At 49.7% G+C, this 18,184-nt stretch overlaps 1 protein-coding gene across 3 annotated transcripts in view; it reads right to left on the bottom strand.

Annotated features, from left to right (window-relative positions):
• DSP (desmoplakin) overlaps positions 1–17,915 on the bottom strand; it is a 372,480-nt gene extending 354,565 nt beyond the window's left edge. Inside the window, exon 1 of one of the 3 annotated variants that reach the window (XM_069613475.1) lies at positions 17,169–17,915. In XM_069613475.1, coding sequence (XP_069469576.1) covers positions 17,169–17,464 — 296 coding nt within the window. In that variant the 5' untranslated portion in view covers positions 17,465–17,915. The remainder of the gene's footprint in view (positions 1–17,168) is intronic. The other 2 variants (XM_069613476.1, XM_069613477.1) reach the window with 2 other exon arrangements.
• Positions 17,916–18,184: the final 269 nt, after the last annotated feature.

Here is an 18,184-nt window from a genome sequence, read left to right as displayed (position 1 = left end):
TTCAAACAACCACTAGGAGCAAACTAACCCCGATCCAAGAAAAACCCATAGCAAGCCGTACCTATCCACAAAGCCGAAACAAAGTAGGAAAATTCACCAGAATTATGAAAAGGGCTGTGAAAGTCCAGTCCATCTGGCAGCCACAGTCCAGAGCAGGCTAGAAACCAAAATTACGTGTTAATCGCCATTTCCAGGTAGTGACCTCGTTGACCCAACTGCTGGCTACCGGGACCCCCATACAAGGGGAGGGAAGGTCAAGCCTGCTATAGGCCCAGCAGGATACCCTGCAAGTGAACGCTGATGCTCAATGTGACGAGACCTGCTAAAGTAAATGCTGATCCTCCAGGTCGTAGTGAAACCTAGCAAATTTAACAGTCATAGGAGGTTGCGGTGAGACCTGACATTTAAATGCTTTTGCAGCAGGCCATGGGGAGACTGATCCTTGTGAAAAGCTGGGGATAAATGAATAATGGAATCAAAGTCAATAAACAACCTGGATCCATGAATCCGGAGGTCTGGGAGGAAGACCTTTAGCGATTTCGACTGAAGGGACCAATCCGGTTGAACCCCAGAGGTTGGTTATAGACCCACAAGAGGGGCATAGAATGCAAGCTGGAAGAGAAGGTGGTTAAAGGGGAGCCTGTGAAGAAGGCCAAGAGACAAGGGACACAGTGAGGCCTAAAGGATCAGAATGCAAGCAGGACAAACACAAAAGGGGCCCGACTGTGTAAACGGGCCAGGAGGATAGCTCAGGGACACAGTTTGTCTTGGAAGCAAGACACTGCAGAACAACACAGGTGTGAATCCCCATCCTGCACTTCGTATTAAGCACCTTCTAAAAGATGGTTTCATTCAAACCTGAAAGAGCCTTCCCTGGAAAAGCTCATTTGATGTTTGAGACTAGGGGTGAACTTTGCTGAACAGGTTCTGTGAACGCTTGTTGGACAAGACTTGCAGTCACCATTAGATGTTACATGAAACCTCCGGTGGGTAAATCCCGATAGGAGATTTAACCTGAGATTTCAAGCTAACCTGTTAATGATCAGATTTCTGTGATCAGAAAAAAGTAAAATGCCATGTTGTGGGACTGCGTATTTTTAAACACTACCAAGTAATAGTCAAAATAATAATGCCACTTTTTTTTGGATGAACCTTTAACACCCAATCTCTAGCACCGGAGCGCTGTGCCTTAGACACTTATACTGCATACAGAGACACTTCCCCAATTATTCTGCAGCTCTTTGGAGAAGAAAGAATTACATTGAAGTCTGGGAACACGTAAAGGTTGCACCGGGTTGGGCGGGGTCTAATTTTGAGGTGTAGGAAGTGCGATTTTCAAATGAGAGAGCCTCAGTGGCGGAGGCTTCTACCCCCAAAACGCGGATAGTTCAGTTGTATAATATTTTCTACTCACTGAGCAGTCATCATTGCAAGAAAACGTCCGCCTCCTACGTCTTGGGCCAGAAGATGTGAAATATCTATTATCTAAGCGATTAGAACAGCAGAGGGTCTAGGAGGCTATTAGCACCTGGTGTGAAAATAAAGTCAGTTGATAGTGCTATCCCAAAATGTAACATTTTTGGCTTGTGTGTGGCCATGGGATAAGGAGTCAACAGGCACTGCCATAATGGTACTACATGCCCATAAAATGTCAACTGCTGGAAAATGGTGGCAATACCCCGGAACAGGAAGTCAGCGCCATTCTAATACCTATACACAAGCCCAAAGTGTTGGCTTTACAAATGCTTGTTTTGGACTTCAGTGCAAGAACAGATGCAGGGAGACAGATGTTGCTTATAAATCAAGTGGGTGAAGACACGCTTGGTTAAGCCACTTATTACACCAGGAGCTCATTTACAGCAGCAATTAAGCCATTAACTCTCAGAAAACTACTTAGAAAAAGACCAGGACAGGCCCTACAAAACAAAGTTCGATGTTTCTACGTCCTGAAGCCTAGCCCAAAAACATCCCAGAGGTTGTGTTTGGCCAGGGTACAGGGAGGAAACGGCAATACACTCCACCGGCAAACCTCAGTTAAGTAGAAACTTCACAATGCAGCTTTGCTGCCATTAGAAGTTTGACGGCGCACATAAGGGGGACCCCCGGGGGAGGTTTTTTGCGCTGCACATGGCCAGCGAGTGGCCGTGGGGGGCAGAGCGCCTCCCTAGGGTATTTAAGGGCCGGGGAAGGTTCGGGAGGCAGGCGACGGTTGGACTTGGTGATTGTATCAGTCCTGTCGCCTGCTCCCGAGCCTTCCCTGAAGTAGCTGGGCCTTCGGTGCTGCAGGGTAGCGTAGGTGAGAGGGATGGTTTGTTAGTATTGGGGGAGGTTAGGTATAGTTAGTAAGCATATTCTTAAATACTATAGGTTTGTTATAGCCGGGGGTACCGTAGATAAGGTACCCCCACTTACTGTATCTGGCTCCGGTCCCAGCGTTGTCCGCGGTCCGGTGCAGGGCTTTCTTTCACAACATTTTGCCTCAGCAAAATTTTCAGCTTGCTGCAGGGTGTGGGCTTTAAAAAACAAGGTGCTGGGGAACACGGTCCGGGGTGGGGGGGGGGGTTTAGGAGGAGGTCTGGGGGAAATCGAGCATGCAGGATATTGGGCATCTAAGTTTGGTGCCTCTTTTCCACTGTGGTTGTGGGAGGATATCTCATTTGGGGAGTGCCGGGTCCCGTGTTTGCGGCTGCGAGGGGAAGTATACACGCGGTAGCCGTCGCGTGACAGAGGGGGCAGTGTTCTCACCTTAAAGGGACCGTGCTGTTATTGTTTAAGTGCGGCGGTGCTTACACGCATCCAGGGGGCAGTGTGACACGGTCACATCTCGGCCCCATTTCTAGTTGGGCTGCTGGTTTTTGGGGCTTTCCTTTTCCTGTGGCACTTTATTGCCAGGGCAGGGGGTTGCAGGGTCTAGGGCAGTATTGAAGGGGGTAAATAGAGGTAGGTAAATAAAAGAAAAAAACAAAAAAAATTGTTAATTAATAATAATTTTGAGAATTGCATTGGGGATTTTATATTAACGGTTGGGTGTTCGCAAGCGCTTATTTAACTCGTTACAAAGTTAGTAGTTGGCCAGTTGGGGTATAGGTCCACGGGTAGTTTGGGCTCGGGGCTTAGGTTTGCTAGGTTAATTTTCAAGGGGTATATATATTTTAGTGCACAACCAGATTAGTAGTGCACGATGGTGGGACAGGGAGCCAGCAAGAAGGGTCTGGTTGATGCTAAGGCTCTGAGGGAGGCCTTGGAAATAATTAGTAGGGCATCTAGGGCCCAGTTGGAAGGGGCAGTGGGGGAGGTCACTGGTGGAGAGGTCACGGGGGAGGGGGAGATAAGTGGTGGTAGGCCGCAGAGTAGAGCAGCGGCAGATGGGGCTCTCGCGGCAGTGGTGGCTTGCACCCCCGCGGTGGGGAGAGGGGAGGTTTGGGAATCCAGGGGCAGGAAGATGAGGAGGGAGATAGACAGGAGGACGTCTGGGGGAAAAATGAATTCGGGTGGGCAGCCATTGAGGGAGGGAGTGAATGATAACCCTGGGGAAGCTGGGAGTGCTCAAAAGGAGGTGGCTCAAGGGAACCACAGTGGGGCCAGTGAGGGGGTGCAGAAGGGGGTGACAGGGCAGAGGGGAAGAGGGGGTAAATACCTGCAGAAGAGTGAAGGTGGGAGAAGGAGGGAGAGGTCCCCATCAATTGAGGAGGTTAGAGTGGGGCACGGAACGGCCCTCCCGGGTAGGAGGAGTGAGGGCGGAGGGCGCTGCGCAGCCCCCACTGGTCAGGTGGAGGTAGAGGGTTTTAGAACGGCCCCTCCTCAGTCAGCGCAAGGAGAGCCTAAAGGGTGCAGCACGGCCCCTAGCGATGAGGATTCCAGGGTGGAGGACGGAACGCCTCGCCCGAGAGAAGAGGACCAGGCAGGGGTTTCTGCGGCCCCGCCGAGAAGACGTCAAAGGAGTGGCGGGGCGGACGCCCCGGGCTCGCAAGAGGAAGATCAACTCAACTCGGGCATGAGCTTGCATCCACAATGCTATTTAAGGGGTGATGAAGATGGATTGGAGGATTATGTGGGGCAATGGGAGGTAGAAGGTTATAGGGCGGTAAGGGAAAGGGGGGGAGGAGAGAAGAAGTTTGAGGTCGGATCTGGAAAGGCAGGTGCAGGGTGGTCGGGGGGCAGGAGGTCGGGGGAACTATTGGCTGGGTGAGTCTGCTGACATGTTTTGTACCTGCAGTAGGAGCCCTCTAAGAAAAGAGATGAGGAGCATCGGTGTGGATGCCAGACTGCAGACGACCTGCGTGGAAAGAGGTGAGCGGGAAAGGGAATGGTCATCTGCATGGCAGAGAGGGTCACAAGAAGGGGGACGGGAAATGAAGGGGCGGGACTGCTAGGGGTATGGAAAGAAGTTGGTGTACAGGCCATTGAAGCCTTGGGGGATGAGAAGAGCATTTGCTCAGTGGAGGTCAAAACGGACAAGGTGGTGGAGCCATTGGTGCAAGCTGAAAAAGAAAAGGAGATTAAAGTGAAAGGCAAGGAGAAAAACTACATACATGGGGATAACAAAACCGTTGGGGGCGCACTTGATGGCAGCGACCAGGGAGAAGATTCAGGCGGGGGAATTTGTAGATGTTTTTAAATTGCTTCATAGGGAAGTGAGAGCAGAGGGGTCTAAAGAAGAAGAGAGGGAACTGGCGTCGCGCCCAAGGGTCCCGGTGACTATTGAGAATTGGACGTCGGCATTTATCAGTTATGCAAGTGTTTATTATGAAAAATTCCCGGAGCGTTGCGTGGCCCTGCTTAAATATATGGATGTAATTAGGAAGGCTTTCACGAGTTTTGGGGGCTTTTCCTGGGTAAGGTATGATGAGGAATTCAGAGCGAGAATGGCAGAGGACAGTCAAGCGGTCTGGGGGGAGATAGACATGGATCTTTGGCTGCAATGAATGGCTCCAACGAGGCCTGCCCCGACATTGCACACAGCAAGTGGGCTGCCTGTGCCTTACCGGCCCTTTCTTGGTCGTCCCGCCCATGAGGGGGCGGGGGAAGGAGGCAGAGGACAGCCCTCGACAGCATGTTGGGCGTTCAATAAAGAAGGCTGCCCGAGGTGGATGTGCAAATTTAAACACGAGTGCAGCAGGTGTGCGGGTCGGCATCCGGTTACAGATTGTTTCAGCCAGGGGCAGTGGGTCAGGGCGAGGAGCGGGGCAAGTAGGTGGGGGGTTGGGAGGGGGAAGGACCGCATGCCAGGTAAATTGGGGTGTGCTGGTAGGTCGGGCTCAGTTTATCGTAAAAGGAGGGGGGGCACATGGTTTGATGAAAGGTTTTTGGGGGCGACTTAAAGGGGGTAGGAGAAGGGTAAGGAGGAAGACGCGTAGGTAGGGGAGGACCGCAGGGGGGGTGTAACTGTGGAAATTGTTAAGGGGTGGTGGCCGTCGTTCGGAGGGCATGGACGACAGTGGCGAAGCCCTCACGCTTGCCGCACGACAAGGTGACTAAGTTTCAGGCTGCATGGACGGAGGTGCGGGAGCGCCTCTGGTGCAGCAAGGGGAAGTAATGAGATGGGTCTGCATGGACGGGGGTGCACTAGGGCCCCTGGTGTAGCTGGGGGAAAAAAGTGGAGCAACGAAGCAAGGTGCTGGAAGAGGAATTTATGTGGAATGGACTGCATGGACGGGGGCGCAGGTCTGGCCCCTGGTGCAGCAGTGGAGAGGAGTAAGGTGGAAAAGGGGCCTGCATGGACGGGGTTGCACTAGGGCCCCTGGTGCAGGTGGGAAACTGGTGGTAATGGATGCAAGGAGCTTGAAGATTAGTTATATGGAAGGGACTGCATGGACGGGGGTGCAGGTTTGGCCCCTGGTGCAGTGGCGAGAGGAGTAATAAAGTAAAAGGCCTGCATGGACGGGAGTGCACGTGGGCCCCCAGTGCAGTGGGGGCAACGCAGGGCCAAATTAATAAGGTGATGGAAGGTGGGGGGGCAAGGGTGAGCAGGAGGGTAATAGTTTAGAGGAAAAAGGGGGGCTAAGTGGGTTTAGGTGTATTGTTTAAAGGTTAGGTGAAAGGGGTGAAATATAGGGGGACGGGTAGGAGAGGACGTGGGGTGTTTCCGGAGAGGGTTAAGGAGATGGCCAGAAAGGCTAGGGTACTGAGGAGGTGTTACTAGTGGTGTGGGAAAGGTTAGGAGGTTGGAACTCATCCATTTAGGAGGGGTGCAGCATCTGAAGGTAGCAGGCTGTGCTATTAAGAGGAGTAGGTGAAAAGGTTGGGACACTGGGAGTAAGGGAGATACAAAGGGTATGTCAGGGACCGGGGCAAACGGAATGTCTTTATAGATTTTTTCAGTAGGTAGCAGGAGTGTTGCATTTAATAGGATGTTGTTGATTTGTAAGTGATTTTGTAATTTCTTTTTCAGATGCTGCTAGGAGGTCCGTCAGATGTCAAAAATCTGTTTTTTGGGACATTGTGGGTTAAGTGGGCGGGGAAAGAAGCTGAGAAAAGGGTTGTTGGCAGGCAACTGGGGTGCAACTATGAAGATGTGGTAAGATGGTCAGGGTTTGGGGGGCTGGGATGGGATTAGTTGCTTTCTATGTTGGCTGGGTTGAAGGAAAGCTATGGGTCTCCAGATGGGGGGGGATTAGTCTTGGTGGGAAAAATGATCTGGTAAGGGTGTGGCACTTCTTAGAAAAAACATTTTTTAAAAATGTTTTTTTGTTATGGGTCCGACAAGTGTGGCCTCAAGCAACTGTAGTGGGGACTAAGTGTTTGCCACAGAGAGTGGGAGGGGAGCGAGAAATGAGGGTCCGTTAGAGCGGGCAAGGAAGCGGATAAACAGAGAGATGGTATAATTTTGTACATTGGTTGTAGTACAGGTTTTGGACCATAAGGAGATGGTTTAGGAAGGATTGATGAGATGTAGAGAGGATGGGTAAACTTTCTGGTTTTTGGGGAACAATCATTATCTGGCAGACTTGAGCTCTTGGCTGGGAGATTGGTTGAGTTGGAGGTAGGAAAATTGGTGGGGTGGGTGGGGCAGAAAGAACACCTCAGGGGAGGGTTTTTCTGGTGCCGGGGGCATGGCCCCTTTTGATGTGGGGAGAGTGAAGCACAATGGGGGAATGACACGGGAAAGGATGGGGTGGCGCTGTTTGCACAATCGGGCCACCACGGGGGAACAGGTATCGAGCCTGGAGGGGCATGGCCCCGGGGAGAAAGCAGGATGCCTGGAAAAGGGGTGAGACGGTATTGTCCAAGGGATAGTTAGGGAGGAAAGGGCTTTAATTAATGAATTAATTGTTGGGTAAAATATGAGAACGTTTAATTATTTAATTGGTTGTTTGAAATATGTCTTTAGTTTGTAAGGCCAGTGAGCCAGGTAAGCGTTTAATTGTAAGCTTTGGCCTGTCACATTAAAGCAACCTTTTCCAATTTTAAATGAGTCTGGGTTTTTGTGCAGTAAGCCAAAACGTACATTTCCCAAAGGTGACCACATTTACCCACATGCAGTGGTTCACAAACGTATAGGGAAGCCATAGCTCAGCACAGGCCTCTTTTTTTATATTGTGTGCTTGAATGGGCTACCATCCAAGGCTGGGATGGAAAGAATGCCAGGGGTGACAGAACACAGGCATGAGCTCGGCGGGCAGCGAGGGGAGTGCCTGACCTATGCCCTGGGAGTGCTGGCGCTTATCTCCCGCGCAGAGGGAAAGGCAACACAAACGACCAGAGGCAGAGCTGCCAGACAATACATTCCATTCGACTAGGACAAACAGGGGAAAAAGTTACAGGCAGAGTGGAAAGATTCAGATACACAGGTGAATAGGTTTTATTAAACCGGAAGTCGGGCACTGCGCAGGTCGCCATAGGTCCTGCACTCAGGGAATACGGAAACTAGCCCTCGTCATTGTTTTGCCTCCAAAATCGGTTAAAAACACGATTACCCGGTACAAATGGGTACCCCCAATACAATACGCCAGATACCCAAATACCTATCACGCGGAAGGCAGGGAGACAGAAGAGAGTCAAAGAGCTGGATATCAACACTTCGTAGCCTTGCGCCCCCGAGGTTATCCGGCAAGACTGCATGTCAACAACGCTTCTCATCTACTACACTTCCTGCGAGCAATCCTTTTGGTTGCTATACCATCGTGGTATGAATATAGTGCTTGCTGCCACAAGACTGGAGCTTCACAGCACTGTAAACAATAGGTGTGACTGTTGACCGCCCCACTCTGTCAATCTCAGATGGATGAAAGGCTGAGTCGGAACCTGGGGACTCAAAGATGCGGTCTGCAGGTGAAGCATCGAAAAGCTAGCATAGGACTGTGATTGGGCATGCGCTACTCAAGCGTGGGGACATTCCTAGCCTGATAGAAGGTGCGACTGCTAGGAGGGTATGTATTTTGAGAATGGAAGGACAATCAAGGTAACCTTAGTTACTGCAGTGGCATGAACCCGCCGAGTTATTTTGGTTAACATTTTCAAAATGCTATGCCCCCATTTGGCACACATTTTAGGGAAGGCTGCACAAAAGGGAATATAATGTGTTCTGCATGTCTATCGCACTAAACACCTTTTCTTGCGCAGTCGCATAGCAGCAGGGAAACGGGACATTTAGGGCCTAATTCACAGAGAGTTTTCCAATGGGGATTTGCCATTATAAAACGCTTCTGTGAATTAGGCCCTCCGTCCCTAACGCTCCAAAACATGGAAGGATTGCAAGCAGTTTTCCTTCTGGCTGAGCGGCCTGTGGCGGCGCAGGAGGGAGGCGCTCGGCGCCGCCCAGGTGTTTGTTGTGCTCAGGTGAGCAGGGCGGCTTCGGTTTCAGCGTGGGCCCGCGTCTGCCGTCCCCGCCCATGGGTGATCTCACACAGGAAGCGGAGACACCCGTTGCCACCCCAGGCAGATAATAAACCGGACAGCGCCGCCATTACAAAGGCTGAGGAAACCTAGCACGGCAGGTCAATAAAAGCCAGCAAGAAAGCTCTCCCAGAAAAACCCCAGGCACCCTTGCTACACACCACCCCACAAGCTGTACGGTCTCTCCCCGCTTTACATTTTAACGGTAAAATCACCCAATGAACTTGAAAGGATTAAAGTCAGAGCGGCGCCTGCTGGGGTTCGAACCAGTGACATGCAGCAGACAGCCAGCCAGCCAGCACTCCCAAACTATATTGCCACTAACTTAAGAATCAAAGTCCAAGCCTCTAGCGACTGAAGAGGGCGGATTTGCAGCAGTAAACTGGAATTAAAAAGCGCAGGCGCTAGTGTTTTTTCTCTCCTTGCATGAACTCGGAGTTAAAGTTATATTACTGCAGTGTTGCAAGGGAGGGTCAAAGTGGCCGAAAGCGGTTGCGAGCCGTGAAGTGCCAGGCTATTATGCAAGTCTATGCAAAAAGGACGAGCTCCTTGGCACTTAAGGTGCTAAAAAAAAAAAAAAAAAAAAAAAAGTTGTACTCTTCCTATACTTTATTTTAAAAAGAAACCGTTCCGGAATCTTTTATTTTTAAAATAAAAGTGTACCAAGAAGTTGAAACTTACACTTCAGTGCACTGCACTGAACATTCCCTTAAACAGTAGGTGTTTTGGATTGCACGTGCGAGGGGGCGTGGCAACGTGGTTTCTGGGGAGCGGGAGCAGGCCAGCAGGGAGCATAGTTCCACTACTTCTTTCCGTACACTTCGACCCCTGACCAGTCGCTGCATACTGCCAAAGGTATCAGCCCACAGCAGGTTGCCTCAAGACCAGTTTGCAGACCAATTCTCATACACATTATACGGTGATGTTGTGTGCTTTTTGAACTAGAAGTGCTAACATAAGATGAAGGATAAAGCACAAATGCAATTATCTTCCATGGTAATGAACGGATATCACGTTAAACGCCCAATCACCACGAGGGGTATATGATCCTCCAATGGGGTAATGACTTGAGAATGCTTTTGTTTGAAGCCACAGCACTTGTTGGCGGAAAAACGTGCGATATAATGGCAGGGACATGGTGCTGTAAACTTTTTGAGAATTCATTTTTGAAGTAAAAAAAAATACATTTTAAGTTCAAGGCCATCCAGGAGCGCTAGTCTTCTTGTTTTGAGTTGATCGCCATGGTTGATAATCAGTTATTTAAAACACGCGTAATGCCAAGAGGTTTCTAAGCGCCGACCGGGGTTCGAACCGGTGTTGCTCTGCGTCGTCTTGCTTGCAAGGCGAGCATATTGCACCCAAGCTATCCTCCTGAGGTATTACCAGGATATTACAGGCGCCAGAAAGGCAGTAAATCCCCATTCCATGTAGGACTCCATGGAGGGGATTGCCGGTATTTCAGGCACCAGGAATTATCTGCACTTTTTCCGGACCGGCAAACTTATAATGATTCCTTATTTCATCTTTTTATCCTTCTGCGCCCCCCCCTCTCTCCCAACCGTCAGAGTTGTAGTGCCGACAGGAGCAGGTGGAGGGCGCATATGAATCTGGTTCGCAGGAACAAGGCCCCTCTCCCTGTTTGGGACATGGATTTCATTCATAGTAGATGTTGGGTACACGGTGGTCATAATTCTATTTCTGTGTTAAGGGCTTCCCTGAATTTCAAATGGTTCTCTTCTTGTCCCTTGATCGGAGGTAGTTACTGCCATAGTTTTGGCACTGTGTGGGCCAGCATTCTCCCTCCATGATGGAGTTCTTGGTCATTCAATAGCTTCCACCAGCCGGAAGTTACGAACCAGCCTGCATGTCTCCATTTATGTGGCAAGATTCCTAATAACTTCGAGACTCACTGATACCACATGTGATCCCAAGCCACCATGCCCAGAAACCATTCAATTTACCAAATTAAGGAACGCCCAGGACTGCGTGGCACCAAATGCGAAGACGAGGTCTTGCATCATCTAGGTATTACAGGACGCTCACCTTATTCAAAAAGTGGCAACACAAAATCTGGCTTTTTCCCGTCTGATATACGTTGGTGTGTAGAGTTATTTCAAGGAATCCCTCTGCTTGGTATTCAAAGCTGCGGAGACAGAGCCAATACTGCAGGGTGACCCCTAAAAAAAAAAAAGAGCCTCTGCCCTGGAGACAGATTTCACTCGAGACTCAGGCTGCTCAGGGCTATACCTTGAGAGTTGCCAGCCACATGTAGATTCCAGGAACAGTCAACCAAGGATACTGGCAACCAAGGAAACAAATGTCTGCCCCCGAATGCAGCTCCAAAACGTGGAGGCTGGGAAAAAAAAGAAAGAATCAGATTTGTGGAGGGGAAAGATCTACGTGGTTTCCCAGTTGAAATACTTCAGCCTGAACAACCAACCCCTTAAATCCCTGAAGAGAGGCAGAGCTCGACAAGCATAGCGGTTATTCGTATTGCCCGAGTATCCTCCTAGCATCCGCAAATTGGGTATGTGCAAACAAAACCAAGGCCATTGGACAAATTGGCTCCCTGCTTTAGTGCATCTTCAGGCCTTTTTCGGGGTTCAAAGATATCTCGTTTTGTTTGCGAGTAGAATGAGGCATCGGAGGAACCTTTGCAAGATCAGGGAATCCACTTCTCATCCAAAGCCACTCCTCCGAAATGCCCCCGCCCCAAAGACATTTAATTAATTGTCATACACGTCTTTGGCCATGGTACGGATGCACGAGGGTTAGTTCTTTCAATGGGTGTGTACTGTCACCCCCTGTCCGCATGCACACATCTCTCCAGATCCAAGTGTCCAGTGAGGCACGGTTCAATGTTGCGGCCCAGCAACTCATTTTTAAAGGCACATATGAGCAAAAGGTGGTAGTTGCATCCAGGACAACTAATTGTTAACATTTGCTGCTAAGTGGAAGACTTAAAGTGTTAGCAAGTCAGTGACATAAACAGGGCATGGCAGGAGGTACAAGAGCCACCCTTAATGCACTAGGGACCAACGTGCCATTCTAGTCTAGCTCAGCTGTTCGCGACAACTGATGAGTGCATATAAGCTTGTTTCTTGCTAAGAACTCTGGGTCATCTGCGACTCCACTCTTTCCTTTTCCCCACACATCTCCGATGTCTCTAAGAAGTCAAACTACCAACTGCACCTCCTCAGAGGTATTCTTCCTTTCCTCTCCTTCCCCCAGAAGCTCACTGTCTCTAGAACTCTGGTTCTCTCTAGGCTGGACTATTGTAACAGCCTCTTTCTAAAACTGCCTGCTTCTACTCTCCGCCCTCTGCAACTCATCCAGAACAGGACTGCGAGACTTGTCCTTGGCCTCAAGCCCTGGGATCCTATCTCTATCTCTCCAGCCCTGAAATGTCTTCACTGGCTCCCTGTGGCTGCAATGATTAAGTTCAAGACCCTTTGCATTGTCCACATGGCCTTCTGGGGCCTGGGTCCACAATACCTTCAACTCTCTGGAAATACCTTCCTACTAGAGCTCTTCGCTCTTCCAACTTTAACTCCCTCAGGGTCAGTCGCTTTTCCAAGCAACGGGTCGGGGGTAGATCTCTTTCTTTGGCTGGGGCCTCCCTCCAGAACAGCCTCCCTGAAACTTAAGGCGAACCATGTTTGGGTCCGGAAGCACCTCAAGACCTTCCTCTTTGCTTTTGCCTTCTCTCTTCCTCTACCCTGCTGGTCTTTCTGTTTCGACACTGGGCACCCGTCTACCCTCCGATTTCAGGCTCAGATCCCTGGCCACCCAGCCACACACCCGCACTGCTTCCTGGCAACCTGTGTACTTGGGTCTATATCTGCAATCCCTTTCCTGCACTCATAGACACCCGTTGTCTGTACCTTTTTCTTGTACTTGCCATTTGCTGGCTTGCTGGCCGCACTACCTACTGTTGATCACATGTTCAGCACTTTTCCCCCTCTGCCCCTTGCACTCCCCCCCTACATCCTCCTACACTTGCACGTTCTCAATGTCACTGGGCCTAGTAAGATCGATGTTTTGTTTCTCCCTTGTACCCCTCCCTTGCCTCGTCGCGCCCTGAAACACGTGTGTATGGGCACGATATAAATAAAATATCATATCATTTGATGCACAAACACATTTTTTGGCACTGTAGACACCATGCAGTTCGTACTTAAAAGCAAGCTGCATGCATGTTTTGTATAATCACTATAAATGGGTTAATTTGATCACATATAATCTAGGGCAGGTGTCTGCAACCTGCGGTTCGCCAGATGTATTGGGCTAGAAGTTCCATGTTCCCTCACACTGACTATGCTGGCTAGGGCTAATGGGAGTCACAGTCCAAAACATCTGGAAAGCCAAAGGTTGCAGACCCCTGATCTATGGTGTCTTGATAGTATCACACCTGTTTTGAGCAGGAGCTCAATCTGGTGCATGCCAGGTGTTAAATAATCGAGTCCCTGCCTTATGACACTTGTACTCCTATGTATACACTACACAGGCATGCAAACTAAGATGTGTCGACAATGCCAGAGCATGATTGAAGAGCTCCGCTTCAGCAATCCTTAACAAAAGAAGAGGGTGAAATAAAAAGTTGATGAGAAAAGTTGGCGAGTGGTCTTTCACTCAGCAGTTATTTTGAATGTAGATTACTGTTATGTGGCAGAAGAGAAAATGTTTACCCATGTATGTATGGGATTATAATCACGCGACTTGTTATCAAACTAACGAGGGCCAAGGGAGGTCAATCAAGAGGGTCCCTCCCATTGTGCCAGGTTTTTATCTGTACATAGCCCCAAAGTCTTTATAGAACATGCATGCATGTGTTTGAGTTCTGGCATGGTCCGGTCTGCCTTTCATCCTTGCACAGTGAGAAAGGAGTATTATTATTATAATGGCATTTACTGAGTGCAGACTTTGCTTCAGGATGCAACAGAGCGCTTTACAATCATAGAATACAGTGAGTGAAGCAGAGAAAAAGGAGTGGGCGAGTGTGGCAATTGGCATCGAGGGACCTACAAGCAACCAGGGGGTGTGGTGGGGAGACTGGGGGTAGCAGATCCCCGATTCACATGTAGAGTGGGGAGGTCAGGATGTGTGGACCTTGGTGTTAAGGAGGAGCCATTCCTTGAAGAGGAAGGTCTTTGAGCCCTTTCCTGAACTGTCTAAGTGATGTACCATTTAGCAGGGCAAAACATTGGCTATGCACAGTGTAATGTAGATAGCCTATAAAAGCTCATACTTAAACTTGCTGCGGTAGCATGCAAAAGCAAGCATGTATTAAGTAAAAGTGCCCCCATTTCTGTCTCCTGATCTCTTCCATAGGCCCTCCATGTGGCGAAACACTGGCCAGGCCACGGCTGCAAGCACCGCCACCCAGCTGCAGAACTTGGAATGAAAAATGTGCCATTTAAAGGGGGAGGGGGTGTTATCAGGGATGTCATTTGGGGGTCGGCAGCTCTTCGAACCCTTAGGTCTCCCTTGCTACCCCTAAAAAAAGTTTTTAAAAGATACATGTTTTTAAGAAACAATTGAAGCTCCTTGGCTGTGGCCAGCGACATGTGGATCTTTGTTTCTGGAGTGGCTAGATTTCTTGTATAGGCCTCTTAAAAATACAGGGGGTTCCACAAGTGTAATACTTTGAGAAGTGACCCTAAATAAGAGAGAATAGGAATAACAAATTATTACTCTTTCTGGAATTCCACACAATAATTACTAGGCTCATTAAAGGTTTATTTCAGTCACACTCCAGGGGGTGAGTCACTCATCTAGTCTGTTCTTAAACATCTCAAATTCAAAATGCAGACAAAAACTTCCAAAAAGCATTAAGAGTAGAATAAGCATCCATTTTGGACTATGCATTTTGCTTTTCGCAAGTTGCAGCTATAGCATGTTTTTTTTTTTGTTTGCCGCTCTCTCCGTTACGTCATCACAAGACATTCCATCTCTGTGTCCTTGGTCACTTGACAAAATCCTTGCGCCTAAAAACTTGTGTACAGTGTAGAAATGTTGGACCATAGCACATAAAGTGGCCCTCGATTTCATTGTGCCACAATTGATGCTTTGTTGTAATGTGTCTATCTTTCCTAGCTCCCTGGCAGGCTGTTCAGGATGTTTGTTTTCATGTAGGAGGTAACGCGTGCCCAGAGTGCAGGATTCCGTCTGAGGGCGCTGCTTTCCCAGCACTACTCTAAATTCTTTAATACAGTGTTATGAACCCTCCCACGGTTATGTATTTTGCCAACCTCTGAAGCCTGAAAAGTAGATCCATGCAGGCTTGAAATGTGGCCAACTTTGCACCAGACCTGCAGATGAACTGGCCTGCTGTTAAATCTCAGTTACCAGATTAATGGTATCCACTACATAAAATAGCTCAGAGGGTTGAGCACTTGCTGCTGCGATGTGTGTGTGATCAGCAAGGTGCAGGTTCGAATCTAGTCAAGGCAAACTCAGCCTTTTATCTTTCTGAAGTTGATAAATGAGTACCAACACAAGTTATGTGATATTGTATGCATATTTGTTCTATATAAAGCGCTTAAGCGTAAGTGCTATATAATAACACATCATTATCATTTGGCCTTGGACATGTCCTTGCATTCACAGTAGTTTGATAATATGGGCCTATACAGACTGATATTAACGATACATATGGCGATCCATTTGTGCACAAAATGTATATCACATTACAGTGATATCACCACACTTTTCGTGGAGTACTTCGTAACAATGCTATGTGATGCCACTTTCTGTTTTGTCAAGGGGTGAAAGGTAGTGTTCCATCGCTTCCCGTGATGTCACTTCGGGGACATCAAGAGTCATGTGATGTCACTTACGCAACCCTTGGTATTTTGGTGAAATTACGTCCCTGGAGGGCAACTTTGTGACGTGACAACTGGGGGCACCATTAGAGATTTATTTATTATTATTATTTTTTTAAAAGCTAGGGGTATAATCTAAGTGTAGAAAAGCAGAAGACACCATGCACCCCGCAAACCTTTTAACAACCAGAATAGGATTCGCTCTAGCATGTTACGAAAAACACCAATTTGCAGCGATGCACTTTAACCAGTGATGTAGCTAGGGGTAGGGCGAACAAGGGGGGGCCTGGGTCCCTCCTCTGAATTCCTGGGCCACGCTTGGTCAGCTGGGCTACTCACTCTGCACTGTCTGCAGTGCTGTGTTCGCCTGCACTGCACACACACAGGGCCACAATCAACAATAAAGAGTTGTTAAGGTCCCTCTGCCGTCAAGACCAGCCCCTTCCCCTCAATCAGAATGTAGCGCACAAAACTGATCGATGGGTCATTAGTGACTTCATGGTTTGGCGCCTACATTCTAATGGGAGGGGGAGGTGCAGTGGGGTTTGGTAGTTGGTGTGCACAAAAGCTTCTCTGCTGGAGTGCTTGTGACGTTACACATCCCCTTTCATAGGCAGTCCCTCTACTTTTGTCTGTTGACTAACGTTGATTCCTGACGCGACTGCCATGAACTGCTTCGTTTTATTTGGCCTGTCCCCATATGTCATGAAGTCTTATCGGCACATCTAGCTACACGGCGCCCCCCCGCGACATATCACACTCACGAGTGGGTTAACACTAGCATAATCCGCATACATTAAAGCAAAAAGTGTATAATAGAAAGTATTTAAAAATGGAAAAATTGAAACACGCCAACAGGTGCGCGCACGCCCAAGTGTTCAATGAAGAGAACAATTGTTTTTGTGTCTCCAGCCTTCGGTACCAACACAGCCTAGGGCTGGAATACACATATGCACACACATCTCCGTGATTGGAATGTGTGGGAATCGGACAGTGTTCTCTCTTAAAACGTCTGAATTAACTCCAGGAAACTGGTTTGCTGAGAGGCACCCTTGCTCCCGCGTGTTACACATGGGGGGGGCGAAGGGGTGTGTATTAGCGCTGACGATTTCAAGTTGGCCCTTGCCAGGTGATCTTATGTCTCCCTCCAACTACTCTTCTCTGCAAGCTGTGGTTTCGCTTTGCCCCAATCACAAAGCACAGTCCCGGAACACAAGCGAATAACGCGAGCCGGTGATCAAACCACTGCCGCATGGGGCACCTCCAGATTTCAATTACCCCAGGAGTGAAAGGGGGGGGGCGCAGAGATCTCAGGTTGCGCCCATCGGGTAGGAATAGATGGGGGGCACACTTTTCCCAAGTTGTTTTTTGTTTAAATCAATGCGGGCTTTACACTACAAAGCGCGGCGAGAGCCGCTTACACCTGACGCTCGGGGGAAGCTGGAGACAGCGGGCGAGCCGGTGAGAGACATGGGCAGTGCAGTTTTGTGGGGGTAGTAGTGCTCTTACCCTCCTCCTCCTCCTGCTGCTGCTGCGTAGCCCCCTGCGCTGGAATGCATCTGCTGCTGCTCATAGTAGACCTTCTGGGAGATGCCGCCGCCACCCCCGTCCACGGAGGGTCCCATGGAGTAGCTGTACATGGCGGCGGCGCCGCCGCCGCCTCCTCCTCCTCCTCCTCCCATCTCGTACCTGCTGCCCGAGTTCATCTCGTAGCGGGTGCCGCCGTTCAGCTCGTGGCCCGAGTCCGCGTGGGTCAGCCGGCCCAGCGTGTTCAGCCTGGTCATGGACCCCCCGTTCATGCTCATCTCCCCGGCTCCAAGTGGCGCCGCGCCCGCACCAAGAAAAACAAACAAGGAGGGGAGGCCGAGGCAGGAGAGTGTAACCAAAGAAGGGCAGGGGGGGAGGGACAGTCACGGAGCCAGGCTCTGTCCCACCTCCTCCTCCTGCTGCTGCTGGCCACAGGTGGGTAGACTGAGGCGGCGCCGCCGAGGAGCGCTGCACAGCGGCCGCAACTTGCCACGGAAGGTGCTGGAAACACTGGCCCTCCTGCCCCGGCAAGAGTCGCTGCTCGTGTGGTAAAGACCAGGCGGGATGGCAGGTGCTCGGCCTGCCCCTCCTGGTTTGGCACTGGGAGCGTGTGGAGGCGAAAGCCACACCTCGGTGTCTGTGTTCGCGTTTTTTTTTTTTTTTTTTTTTTACAATTTTTTAAATAAGGTTGCTGGTTCTGGGCGTCTGAGGCACGAGCTGCCGGGCCTGCGCTGAGTGTTGTCTTTCCAGTTCCTCCCCCCTGCAGGATGACTCCCTCCCCCGCCCGCTCACCTGCACAGCCGCCGAACCTTCCCAGGCCAGCCCTGTTGTGCAAGGTTCAGGTGGAAGGAGGGAGAACTGGAGGGACTGCGTTGCCCGATGGTGTGCCCCGCACTCCAACCCTGAACTGTACAAACAAAAAAACGAAACTAAGTGAGCGTTTAAGTTACACCGATGCAGTTTCACAGTGGTGTTTTCGCAGCTCACAATGAGGACAT

This window comes from Ambystoma mexicanum, chromosome 5p (genome assembly GCF_040938575.1).
Source record: "Ambystoma mexicanum isolate Mex_15411 chromosome 5p, UKY_AmexF1_1, whole genome shotgun sequence".
NCBI lineage: Eukaryota > Metazoa > Chordata > Amphibia > Caudata > Ambystomatidae > Ambystoma > Ambystoma mexicanum.
This window is presented reverse-complemented; position numbering and strand designations above follow the sequence as displayed.